Genomic DNA, 14,075 nt, shown 5'->3' with positions numbered 1-14,075 from the left:
CCCACTTTCTGTTGAGCTTAATTAATGCAGTTTGGCCAATCAGAGGCATTTTGATTAAAGGACAAGTTCAGTATTTTACACTTAAAGCCCTGTTTTAAGATCGCTTCTGATGAAATAGAACGGTTAAGATTAAAATTTGGACCAAGGCGTCATAAAACCAACGCACATGGCACCCTTTAGCGTCAATATGAGACGCAGATATATATGGGCCAGAAGGCACCTCCTAGTGGTCTAACCCTAACCAATCTTTCAATCTTAACCGTTCTATTTCATCAGAAACGATCTTAAAACAGGGCTTTAAGTGTAAAATACCGAACTTGTCCTTTAATCAAAATGCCTCTGATTGGCCAAACTGCATTAATTAAGCTCAACAGAAAGTGGGTGATTGATTAACGTTATAACACTCAACGCTGCAATCCGCAATAAAGAAAATCTATTGCAGATGACACTTTTCATTTCACATCACTTCATTCGTGACAGCCATAATAGATATAGGACTAGCATAATTTTACGGGGCATGTTGCCACCTTATCTTCCCCCAAACCCCCAAGTCTTTTTTCAGATTTTAATTTAGCAGTTGATCTCGCTACGTACTTAATGTTTAATCACTGGTGTGATTGCACGAGACAATGTGTTAATTATCAGACGTAAAATATTATTTTTGCCTTTTGGAATCGGCTTTCAAATCTATTTGGCTCAAAAATCTCACTACAATGGGCATAGCACCTGTAGTATGAACGTGGTTGACAGTCTAGGTCATTTATATGTAAAATAATCCAATCGCCCTCTTCCCAGACATTTCTAAGATACATTTGACATATTTAACATCAAAACAAATAAAACTGTTTACCTGAGATCGTCGATTCTGCGGATCCATCTCGGCTCGTCTTGATTGAATTGAATCGTCTTGATTGAACACATGAACATGTGCGGTTCAATATCAACCAATAAGATTCCATGTACGATGTCGCGTTTTCATTGGTCAGTCGTTGAAGCCTTTTCTGATTGGTTGTTGCCGCTTTGACAGCGCTTATGCCAAGAGCAAAGAGAAAGAAATCGAAGAGAGGAGTACTTGGGCATGCGCGAACGCACGGGACACAGTCTAAGCACAAACACGCTTACTTTAAGCTTAAGAGGAGAGATTCGCGATTGCAATGAATACGCTTTAAGTGCAGGCATATTCTCTGAGCGAGCGCAGAGAAAATTCTTTCAAGAGCAGCGTGTATCTGAGAGCTGCACCAGTTCCACAGCACGAGCAGAGGGATTCGGCCGACGATTATATTCAGCAGCGAGCAGAGGGATTCAGGCCACAAGATAACATTAATGTACTTTCGCGCTACAATAATGCGCTCTCGACATTTGACATGGAAATAACGCCATAATACTCGTTCCCTCTTCTAGAGAGAACCGAGGTTACGTTAGGTAACCGATTCGTTCTCTTACGAGAGTTAAGATCCACTATCCATCTAGACAGTGTCTGTCTCGAGGCGGCGAAACCTTTGGTGCGCCCTCCGAACGAAATGAAAAGCTGCCCAGAGTGTCTGAAAGAGGCGGAGCGTGCAGTATACAATCTTAGTGCTCTGACTGGGCAAAGGAGATTGGCGTCGCGTTCGCTATCGAATGCTGGCAGCGCCGATAGGGAAATGATTTGTGCTCTGAAAGGAGTACCGATCACCTTGGGGACATAGCCGTGTCTAGGCTTTAAAATGACCTTGGAGTCACTTGGTCCAAACTCAAGACACGCAGCGCTGACAGACAGCGCGTGAAGGTCTCCCACACGTTTAACTGATGACAGAGCAGTTAGAAAAACGGTTTTGAGTGAAAGGTATTTCAAATCCACGGATTGAAGCGGTTCGAAAGGGGGGGCTTTCATAGCTTCGAGAACTACGGAAAGATCCCAGATAGGAACCGATGGGGGGCGCGGAGGGTTCATCCTTCTAGCTCCCCTGAGGAAGCGGATGACCAGCTCGTTTTTTCCCAGTGACTGGCCGTGCAGGGGTTCAGCGAACGCCGCGACGGCCGCCACGTACACTTTGAGCGTGGATGGGGATCTGCCCTTATCCAGCAGCTCTTGTAAAAACATGAGCAGCGACGACACCCCACATGTCCGTGGGTCCAGGTCTCTGTCGGTGCACCATTTTGAAAACACAGACCATTTGGACGCATAGAGTCTTCTCGTGGAAGGGGCTCTAGCGTGTATGATAGTGTTTATTACTCCTTCTGGCAAAGCGACGGGTAGTCGTTGATCACCCATGCGTGCAGCCCCAGCCTCTGGGTGGGGATGCCAGATCGTGCCGCGAGCTTGAGAGAGGAGATCTGCTCTCACTGGAATGGGCCACGGAGCTGTCAGTGACAGCTGCGTAAGCTCCGGGAACCATGTCTGATTCTTCCAGCGCGGGCTATGAGGAGCACCGAGTGACGCGTTTCCTGATCCTCTGCATTACCTGTGGCAATAGCGAGACGGGAGGGAAGGCGTAAGCGGGCGGTTGGCCCAGTCCTGGGCCAGCGCGTCCTCGCTCGAGAAAAATACTGGGCAGTGAGAGTTCTCTTCTGACGCAAAGAGGTCTATCTCTGCTCTGCCGAATATGCTCCATAACTTCTGGACTGTTTGAGCGTGCAGGGACCATTCCCCTGGGGAAATATTGTCTCTGGACAGTCTGTCTGGGCCGTCGTTCAGGTGGCCTGGCACGCGCGTCGCCCTCAGCGAGTGCAGGTGGCACTGGGACCAACTCAGTATGCGTTTTGTCAGATGGAAGAGGTTCCTGGATCTGACACCGCCCTGACGGTTTAGATAGGATACCACAGATCTGTTGTCCGAACGGACCAGGACGTGGTGACCCTGAATGACCGGGAGGAAGCGCACGAGCGCGCACTCGACCGCTATCATTTCCAGACAATTTATGTGAAGGAGCTTTTCCTGAACTGACCATAGGCCAAAAACCGGAGAGCCCTCGCGAGACCGCACCCCAACCCATGTTGGACGCGCCTGTCGAGATGACTTTTCGGCGAGATACAGCTCCCATCGCCACTCCCCGCTGATACCATTCGGCCACTGCCCAGGGCTGCAGAGCTGAGATACAGGTCTGAGTCACTCTGATCGGCTGGCGCCCGTGGCCCAAGCCCGGCGAGACGCTGGGTGTTTAGCCAATGCTGAAGCGGGCGATGCACAGTAAACCCAGCTGAAGCACTGCTGCGGCTGAGGCCATGTAACCTAGCATTCTCTGAAATTTTTTCAGAGGCGTGAGGCTGTTCATCTGAAAGGACGCAGCTAGTCGCTGAACACGGCGCGCGCTGTGTATATAAGCTGAGCCGCCATCGCCATGGAGTCTAGTTCTATTCCAAGGAAGGAAATTGCCTGACTGGGCTGTAGTGAGCTCTTGGTCCAATTGACTGCAAGACCCAAACTGTTCAGATGACTGAGGAGAACTGTCCTGTGAGACAGAAGCTCCATATGTGACTGTGCTAAAATCAGCCAATCGTCCAAATAGTTCAGAATTCGCAAGCCCTGACTCACGAGGGGTGCGAGCGCCGCGATCCATGCACTTCGTGAAAGTACGGGTGCTAAAGACAGGCCGAACGGAAGGACGGTGTATTGATAAACCTGGCCGCCGAGGCTAATCTCAAGAATGGCCTGTGACGGGATTTATCTGAATCTGAAAGTAGGCATCTTTCAGATCGAGAGAAATAAACCAGTCCCCTGGCGACATGCGCAAGGAGTTTCCTGATTGTAAGCATTTTGAACGGTCTTTTTGCGAGCACCTTGTTCAAAACCCTGAGATCTAATATTGGTCTGAGGCCGCCGTCTTTCTTGGGGACAAGAAAATAACGGCTGTAAAACCCTGACTCGCTCAGAGAAGGTGGCACTCTCTATGGCCCTTTTGCACAGAAGGTTTGTTATTTCTGAACGAAGCATGCAGGCTGCTCCGTGTTCACAGTAGTTTCGAGCCAGCTCTGAAGCGGGAGGGCGGCGATCGAACTGTAGAAAATAGCCCTGTTTTATTGTGCTTAACACCCATTTGGATATCCCTGGGATAGCTTTCCACGCTTTGAAGCGTAACGCTAGAGGGTGAATGGCCAAGTCGCCCTGATTGCCGCACACAGCGAGCTGAACAGAATGTGTGAGCCGCTTACTGTGCTTATGCATGACTGCTCGCAGACAGCAGGGACAGGCTGTTCTGTGAGTGACTTCCCGATTGAGGTGAATAGGGAAAGAGTCACATCTGTGAAGTGATGCGCGAGCATAGTCACGGGCATGGGACTTACATACAGAGAGGTGTTTGCTGGCCGTGTGACAGAGCGGGCAGAGAAGGGACGCGCGCACGGATTCGTGGGCACGTTTATTGACTCTAACACTCGAGCTGGCTGTGCCTGCTTTATGTGAGTGGGCTCTGATAGGGACACGGGAAGTGTAATGCTTGTGTGTAGGGGTGAACACTGGATTGTGGGCACATTTTCTACACATAAGGCATGTTTGCTTTTTACAAGATTTCTTTGGGTCGCCGTGAAAACGCCATTTGAGTGCAGGCAAGTGGGCAGTATCACCGGCTTGTTGGCTGCTGAATCCACCACTGCAGTAGCCTGAGAGAAGGGGACTGACAGGGGTGAAGCTTTGACGGTGGTCCGGCCGCAGTGGGACTGAGCCGTCGTTTTCTCAACAAAGCTAGGAGGACTTCGGTTGCTCAGGTTGCTCTTAGGCTGAGGCCCACGGGGGGGCGGCGGCTGTCTGAGCGCGTTCTAGGGCAGCCGCCCTATCGACGCTGAGAAGTCTGGTTTTGCTGAGCTGGGCGCTGTGAAGAGGCTCGTGCAGGAGGCTGGTCACGTGGGCGGCCTGCAGAGGAGCTAGCGCGACGAGGCAGGAAGAGATTCATGGCTTGGGTGGCTTTCTGGACTTCCGAGAAACGGTCAACAATGTCACTCACCACGGAACCGAAGAGACCGGACGGAGAGAGCGGCGCGTTGAGGAACATGGAGCGTTCAGCTTCTCCCATGTCGGCTAGTGTTAGCCATAGGTGTCTCTCGGTCACAGTCAGCGTGGCCATGCACTTCCCTAGGGCTTGAGCTGCAGCTTTGGTGGCGCGAAGGGCGAGATCCGTCGCGCTCCTTAGATCTGAAACAGCCTCTGGGTGCCTGCCTTTCTCATCCCACTCTCGAAGAAGGGCCGCTTGGAGGATCTGTAAAACGGCCATGGAATGCAGAGCAGATGCGGCTTGGCCGGCGGCGGCACAGGCACGGCCAACACAGGCGGAAGTAGTTCTGCAGGCCTTAGACGGGAGCACTGGCTTAGACCGCCATCTCGCGGAGGGCGGGCAAAGGTGTGCTGCTACCGAATCCTCGACCGGGAGGATGGAAGAGCTCGGCGTGGAGTTCCGGCAGGAAGGGAGCGGCCCGGGCCGCAGGCGCCGCGCGGCGACGGCTCTGAAGAAAGCAGCCATCGAGTCTGTTGGGAGCCTGCTCAGAGGGCGGTGACCACTCGAGCCCGAGGCGGTCGACGGCCTGTGTGAGGAGGCGCGTTAGTTCTTCCTCGACTCCGGCGCAGGTCCTGCTGGATTCCTGGGCCGAGGAGGAGGCTTGGGAGCCTGACCACTCCTCGCTGTCCGAAGCCATGATAGAACAGCAGCCCTTATCCTACGCCTCGTCATCCGAGATGGCAACAGTGCGGCCGCTCGGCGGCAAATGCGCGTCCCGGGGGGGCGGGGAGGGTGAAAGCGAGGCTCGAGGGAGAGGCTCCGGCGAGGTAGTCGCTTCTAACACCGGTTCCGGCAGCCTTTGGGAGCGGCGCTTCTTTCTGCGCGGCGAAACGAAAGGCGGCGCGGCGGCTTCGGTTTTGAGTGCTTCGAGTCGAGCCTGCAGGGTCGACATCGGAAGCTCCTCGCAGAGGTCGCATCCGCCGTCAGCGAGGGCGAGCTCTGCATGTTCCAGTCCAGGATGGCGTAGCTCGCAGGATGGCTGAAGGTGGCAAAGACGGCCGGCTTCTTCGAGCGCTGTCCAAGCTTGCTAGATTCCCCTCGAACGGCGACGCGGCTTCTGCAGTTCAGACATGCGAAGAGCTTCGCTGAATAGATGAAAATCAGGGTTCCAGCCTACGAACTTACGCTTATATGCACTCTAGCCACGGCCATTCTGGCGGGCTTTGATACAGTGACGGCGCGGGCACCTGTCATTGGACGCAAGTTCACTCAAGTTCGTCTATAGGCTGCAGCAGTTGCCGCAGAGCAACCAATGAGCTCGCTAGCTAGCCCGCTCAAGGTATGCAGCTGCTGCACTGCGTTGACAATGGATACAAAATTAAGGATAATTTTTTGGCTTCAATATCTCAGAAAAGATTAATCTTTCCCATAGCGTAAGCTAGCTTACGCAATACGAGAGAACATCTCGTAAGAGAACCACAGTTAGATACAGTTTAAACAGTCTGAAGTTTGATGGATGTAGATTGAAATCTCTAGGAGTAGCTGCAATTAGAAATTCTGGTCTTGGTTTTGGGTTTAAAAAAAAAAAAAAAAGAACAACCCTTTTCTGTGTAAAGTTATAGCCAATTTTACAACTTTGTTTTCATGACTCTGTAATGTCAACAAACCTTAAACCCTAAAATGACAGATTTTTTTCTTTTCTTTATTTCTTTATTTTATTTTTTTAAATTAAGTACGAGTTTAAATGCATTTTTGTGGTAATCAGCATTATGCCACAAATGCTGTCGATTGAGCTTGACTTGAACTTGAACCCGGAACATTCATTTAATACGCCACCCTGGTTAGCATTGACAACTCACCGACTGTAACTGACATGGTGTCCCGAGCAGTCTCTCCACTAACAGCGGGATGATGACCCAGCTTGGGTACCGCTTTTCCATTGTGCATTTTAACAGATTTGTACTGTGCCTGCCTAGGAAGTTTGGCGAAACTCTGCTTTTGATATTTACACCACCTCAATCCCCAGTTGGCTTTGTTTGGCCCAAGAGTAATTGAAGGACATTGGCCCAGAGAAAGCCCCAAGGAGGCACAATGAGGAAGTGACAGTGGGGATGCAACTGGCTCTGGCACGCACTAGCACACCCTCATTTGGCCCGATTGTGGAAACACGGCTAATATGAGAGTTAGCCTGATTTAGTGTGGTAGAATCTCTTACTAGCCTTTTCTGTGTAGTTATATCCAATTTTACAACTTTGTTGCGTTGACGACTTAAAGATGTAAATCCTAAAACGACCATAAAAACTATTATTTTAAACAACTTTACAGGTCAGATAACCAATTATTTAACAGAAATGAATGGTAGTGCTATTATCAAATTGCAAGATTCATATTTCTACATTTAATCCCTCCAAAAAATTGGACTTCGGTTGCTCAGGTTGCTCTTAGGCTGAGGCCCGCGGGGGGGCGGCGGTCTGCGGCGGCTGTCTGAGCGCGTTCTAGGGCGGCCGCCCTGTCGACGCTGAGAAGTCTGGTTTTGCTGAGCTGGGCGCTGTGAAGAGGCTCGTGCAGGAGGCTGGTCACGTGGGCGGCCTGCAGAGGAGCTAGCGTGACGTGGCAGGAAGAGATTCATGGCTTGGGTGGCTTTCTGGACTTCCGAGAAACGGTCAACAATGTCACTCACCACGGAACCGAAGAGACTGGACGGAGAGAGCGGCGCGTTGAGGAACATGGAGCGTTCAGCTTCTCCCATGTCGGCTAGTGTTAGCCATAGGTGTCTCTCGGTCACAGTCAGCGTGGCCATGCACTTCCCTAGGGCTTGAGCTGCAGCTTTGGTGGCGCGAAGGGCGAGATCCGTCGCGCTCCTTAGATCTGAAACAGCCTCTGGGTGCCTGCCTTTCTCATCCCACTCTCGAAGAAGGGCCGCTTGGAGGATCTGTAAAACGGCCATGGAATGCAGAGCAGATGCGGCTTGGCCGGCGGCGGCACAGGCACGGCCAACACAGGCGGAAGTAGTTCTGCAGGCCTTAGACGGGAGCACTGGCTTAGACCGCCATCTCGCGGAGGGCGGGCAAAGGTGTGCTGCTACCGAATCCTCGACCGGGAGGATGGAAGAGCTCGGCGTGGAGTTCCGGCAGGAAGGGAGCGCGGCGACGGCTCTGAAGAAAGCAGCCATCGAGTCTGTTGGGAGCCTGCTCAGAGGGCGGTGACCACTCGAGCACGAGGCGGTCGACGGCCTGTGTGAGGAGGCGCGTTAGTTCTTCCTCGACTCCGGCGCGGGTCCTGCTGGATTCCTGGGCCGAGGATGAGGCTTGGGAGCCTGACCACTCCTCGCTGTCCGAAGCCATGATAGGACAGCAGCCCTTATCCTACGCCTCGTCATCCGAGATGGCAACAGTGCGGCCGCTCGGCGGCAAATGCGCATCCCGGGGGGGCGGGGAGGGTGAAAGCGAGGCTCGAGGGAGAGGCGACTACCTCGCCGGAGCGACTTAATCCCTCCAAAAAATTGGCAAAATTCACTTCCACTGTTTGATGACCAAGTGGAGACCCAAGTGCAGAGCCAAAACATCGCATAGTTTAATAACAGGATTAAATCACATGCTTTTTAGTCCAAATAAAGCAGACACAAACAAGTCCAAAAATACAGGCAATGATCAAAACTGGCAATGGCAAAGCAAGCCATATACTGGTTCAGTATGGTGCTTGCACTCAATTGTCAATTAAGCTTAATTTGTATCGATTATTTAATTAAAGTGTAAAACAGTGTGTTGTCTTGCTCTGCCTATGAAACAACTTTTGTTTTAGGCTGACATCACCAAGTCAATTTATTTTTCAATGGTTCTCTTCTAACCACCTGGCTCCATTTTGATATGTAACGCCCACTTTTCACAATCCAATAATTTCCCGATTGATTTCATGCAAGTACTCTGTAACTCAGAAATATGTCTGATTATGGAAGTAAAAAGGGTTTGCCAACATAATTTCATGTCGACTTTAACCTCATTCATCCATTAACCTCAATATGCACACTTTCTTTGTGCTTATACAGTTCCATGACTTCATTTTTGCCGATTCCTCTCTTTCCATGAAAGAATATATCTCTCTTTTCCCTCAAACAATCTTTTAGTGCTCTCCCACTGCCTTTAATGTTTTTTTTTCCTCCTAGCTAAACCTCATCCCCCTTCTCCCCTCATTCCCTACACTTTTCCTCTTTTCAGAAGAATCATTTTTTTCAGAGGTTCCATGTGGGCTATTCAGCACCTGAAGTGCTCCGCCATTACCGCCAGTGCAATCAAATTGTTCCGCAGAAAGCTCTTAGCAGAAAAAAAGAGCTTGGAAATCTCAGTGAACAGCAGAAAAAAAATAGTTGTCTTATTTGTCCTGAATTTGAGTGGGCTTGCAGTGTGCTTAGAACTGTAGCAGCTATTACAAGGGTTTGATTTGAACTCTTGTCTTTATACTGTTACCCCACATTTTTTTTTTAAGTTTAAAAGCATTTATCTGTCTTTTCTCAAGGGGTATTCCAGGGAAAAAATGTGGGAACATTATCTTCACAGCCGAGGAACTCAGCAATTGCCGGGTCAGTATGAGACCATGCTAACACACACACACAGTCTGACTCTATAATGTCTTTCATCATGCTGAATGCTTTAGGCATTGTATTTAAATACTAGAGGTGAAGTATATTTATTTTTGTGTGTGTGTGTGTGTGTGTGTGTGCTAAGATTAGGTACAGAGAGACAGATAAAGAAAATCTACCTTTATCAGTTTATCCACTGTGGATATGTCCTCTAACAATGTAGTCCTTTTTTTAACCCAAGTGTTTTTTTTTTAATTATTATAATTTTTGTTATATCATATATATACACCACGACTAAAAACACAACACATATACAATGAATCAACATTTCACATTCAAAGCCCACTAATATCAGTCCCCATTCACCAACCCCACCCTGACCCCCAACAAACACCCCTGAGGTCCCACATGATAAAAAAAAACACACAACCAAAACAAAAAAACTAAAAGCAAAACAAAAATTAAATATAATATAATAAACAAATAATTGAACTAAACTACACTCTCCACATCCCAGAGCGTCCACATCCCAGAGAGTTCCCCCAAAAAACGAAATTATTGCCCCATTTTTTAACAAATAAATCCCAAAACCCCAGCCTTCTACTTACCACATCCTCAAAAGCAGCCACCTTTCTCATTTTCACACATCACTCCGCAAAAGAGGGTGCTCCGTCTGACATCCTTCCCCTTAAAATTATTTGCCTGCCTATCATTAGACTGGTCAGAACCCAATTTTTTACGTGATTACCCCCAAAGTAATGACCGCCACATCAACAAAAATACAGAGTCTGGGACCAAGAAAAATTTGAGTGCTGAAAACATCACACATACAACTCCAATATTCCAAAATTCTTGAATCTTAGCACACCCCCCAAAAATATGGATTGTGTCTCCATCTTCTGATTTGCATCGCCAACAGGTAGGTGTGTCTTTAAGACCAAGCCTATGTAATCTATAGGGGGTCCAATAGAATCTATTTAAAATCTTAAATTGCATAAGGCAAATCTCTAGATGCAGACTTGACATTTTTTTTAATCCTAGCCCACACTTCCTCCCCCTATACCAAGTTTAAATCTTTCTCCCATAACCTCTTGATAGAAGTTAAAGCTCCGTCCACCAGTCTCTGAATTAGCAGGGAGTTATACACTGATGCCGCATGACCTTTTCCAAATGCAGTAATCACCTCTTCCAAAGTATCTGCCGCTTTAGGGGGGTGTGAGCTGTTGAACCAAATTTTCAAAGATTTAAACACTCCACTCTCATATAGGTCACCGAGTGTAGTATCCCCCCTCACAATCCTCTCTGACCAGCAGAAAGGAGACCTTTCAATACATAATTTAGGGTTCAGCAATATGCTCAAGGCAACATTTAAATAAATGTCTGAATTAAACACTCTGGACACTTTTGTCTATACCATGTGTAAATGTGAGATAATGGGGTGTAACCTAACTACTCTGGTTAGTTTAATAGAAAGGCTTTGTAATGGCAAAACAGGGGCAAGAACTTCCTGTTCAATACAAAATCAGGGAGGGGCTCTCTCAGGTGGAAGCGACCAATGAGAAAGGGTTTTAACCCTCTTATTTTATTGTCATTACAGCGGAAACAACATAAAATCCTCCGTAATTTTGGGGCATACAGATAAGTGTAAGACATCATTAAAGACTATAAAGGGTCTACTTTTATTTTTGTACACACACACACACACACACAATAACAACAAAATCTTGTGCTTTTGTAAAATAAAGAAAATAAAAAGGGTGAGCTTTCAGCAGTCTCTGGGTTTGCGAGCATATATCTGAAACACGTCACAAAAATGAACTGAAACTCTGTGAATACTTATCACACAAAAATGAAACATATGTCTAAAGAAAGCTTAAAATGTCTAATTTTAAATAAAACTATTCAAATTTAAAACAAATATTCTCCTGTAATGTAATCTGTATGAAACAAAGAGATGTTCTCCTGGCTCAGCTAATTTATCTCTAATATGATCACACCCACCAGCAGAGCGCGCTATTCATACGGTAATGTGCTGAGACGATCAATGTAAATGGTGAACGCCCCCGACTGTGTCTTAAAAACAACAAGTTCATTCACTTTTCTGCGTGTTTGAAAGACAGCACGATACACAAGTGAGAAAAGTCCTGGATAGTGACGAAGAGCGGGACTCCAATGAACGTTTGTATTTTGAAGAGAGACTTGATCCAGCCAAGGATACAATTTCGGATGAGTAAGTAATTTAGTTTTAATTAGTTGACATGCTATTTTATATAAACATGTACATATTTTACTAGTGGGACGGTTTCCAGACTTGCCAGCCAGGATTCAGAGTATTGAAATATGAAATATGTCCTAATAAGCAAGTTTTAGTTACATTTAAATGCTGTTTCAGCTTAAGCAGGTATTTCAATTGTATGCTGTATGATATAAATATGATATAAAAATAATATGAATGTTTATTATATTTTAACTAGTGTTAATGCTGCCTCATTTTCATCAACAAAGCTTGTGCTTGCAAATATGTGTTCAGGTTAAATTAGTAAAATGCACTTTAAATATGCCCATATTAGAAAATCAGCATATTATAATGATTTCTGAAGGATCATATGACACTGAAGACTGCAGTAATGATGCTGAAAATTCAGCTTTGATCACAAATTGCATTTTACAATATATTCAAATAGAAAACTGTTCTTTTAAATTGTAAAACATTTTCAAAATATTACTGTTTTTACTGTATTTTGGATCAAATAAATGCAGTCTTGGTGAGCAGAAGAGACTTATTTTCAACAGTAGTGTAGGTCTAAAATTGAGTAAAGTCTTTATGTAAAGAAAATGTGTAGTCAGATTAATTATTTTAACTTAAAACTTGATTTTGATTATTAAGTCTCCTCACATTCATTCTCTTTCTGTCACATTCATCATTGATAGGCCCAGGGGAGGGGTCTTTTGTCTCCTCAGGTGTGACTTACAACCTCCTCGCATATGACCTTTCTAACATTAAAAGTGACCCTACAAAAGTAAAATGACTATATTGTTTTGTATGAATGAGTGATCAGGATGTTTTCACATAATTTTGTAGCAAAAACTTTAGGCTACAAGATCCAGTTCTCAAAAGGCTTGTGGACAAATGTTTAGTATGTGTTATGTGGCCTTATTTCAATGACTTAAAATTTTTGTTTTTTCAAAAACCATGCATAAACATTATTTTCTCAAAAATACAAACATGTACACACATGTTGCTCACATATTATTGTAGCCCAGTTTGTGCTGAATACAGTGTTATCAGACTTTATCCATTAATGTGTTTGTAAAGCAACTGAAAAAAGCACAAAAGTCAAGGCATGTCAAAACTAAATCAGACAAATTTGCTGGGAATAAAATGCCCAAATACTTAATGCCCTGTTTGTGCCACTGGAAGATGCCCAGCTGGAAAGCCGTTACTGGGCAGTATGCTGTCAGAGCCAAAGCTTCGGATTTAGACCAATTGACCCTGTATCCTGAGAATTTAGAAAAGGAATTAATAATTATGTGGAGGCAAGACATATATCTAGTAGGGTCGGAGACAAATAACAAAATATCATCTGTATAAAGCAAAAGCTTATACGCCATACACCATACCTACCACTGGAAAATCAACTTCCCTTCTTATGGTTCCAGAGAAAGACAGAACAATAAGAGAGTAAAATAATCTGAAATTAATAAATTTGTTTGTACCACTGCTACTGGGTGTCTATAAAGTAACTTAATCCAACCAATAAAAGTTTTCCCTAACCTGTATATTTTCAAAATCTTAAATAGATAATCCCTTTCTTCCATATCAAATGCCTTTTCAGTGTTAAGTGAGATGGCAGCGACCGGAGTCTGATCATTCGCCACTGAGCACATGATATTGATGAAATGCCTAATATTATCAGAAGAGCTATGACCCTGAATAAACTCCCCCTGATCTGTATGACTATTAGATGTCATAACATTACTTAATCTGTTTGCAAGAATTTTTAACAATATTTTAACATCTAGCTGAATCATGTAAATTAGATGGTAACGCTTACACTCGCTTGGATCTTTGTCTTTTTTAAGAATCAGACTGATCCGGGCTTGTGTCATGGTTGGCGCAAGCTTTCCATTCTTTAATGATTCCATATAAACTTCTAATAAAAGTGGAGCCAGCTCTGTAACATAAGATCCAAAAAACTTGGTGGCAAAGCCATCTGGTCCTGGAGCCTTGCCAGTAGGCAAGGCCTTAATTACCTCGCTAAGCTCCTCCAAGGTTATCTCAGAATCAAGAGAATTTGTTTCACACCGTCGTCAGCTTATGGAGTTCTAATGGTTCTACAAAATGTCTAATATCCTCATCAGAAGACGAAGACAGGGAACTATAAAAATCAAGATATAATTCTTTAAAAGCATTATTAATATCAATGGCTGTGGTAAATATTTTACCACCAGCAGATTTCACAGACGGAATGGTAGAAAAAGACTCTCTCTGCTTTATATATCTAGCCAAAAGCTTCCCTGCTTTGTCCTCCAACTCAAAGTATGTCTGTTTTGCCCTGAATAGCCGAAACTCCACCTTCTGTGACAAAATA

General features: G+C 45.8%; 1 protein-coding gene across 2 annotated transcripts in view; it reads left to right on the top strand.

The window, feature by feature from the left end:
• The window catches only part of LOC127629279 (copine-9-like), a 102,682-nt gene that overhangs the window by 47,554 nt on the left and 41,053 nt on the right, over positions 1 to 14,075 (top strand). For both annotated transcript variants that reach the window (XM_052106439.1, XM_052106440.1), the window contains exon 7: positions 9,420 to 9,483. In XM_052106439.1, coding sequence (XP_051962399.1) covers positions 9,420 to 9,483 — 64 coding nt within the window. The remainder of the gene's footprint in view (positions 1 to 9,419; positions 9,484 to 14,075) is intronic.

This window comes from Xyrauchen texanus, chromosome 35, assembly GCF_025860055.1.
Source record: "Xyrauchen texanus isolate HMW12.3.18 chromosome 35, RBS_HiC_50CHRs, whole genome shotgun sequence".
Classification (NCBI taxonomy): domain Eukaryota; kingdom Metazoa; phylum Chordata; class Actinopteri; order Cypriniformes; family Catostomidae; genus Xyrauchen; species Xyrauchen texanus.
The sequence above is the reverse complement of the archived record's forward strand: the minus strand, read 5'-3'. Positions and strand labels throughout refer to the sequence as shown.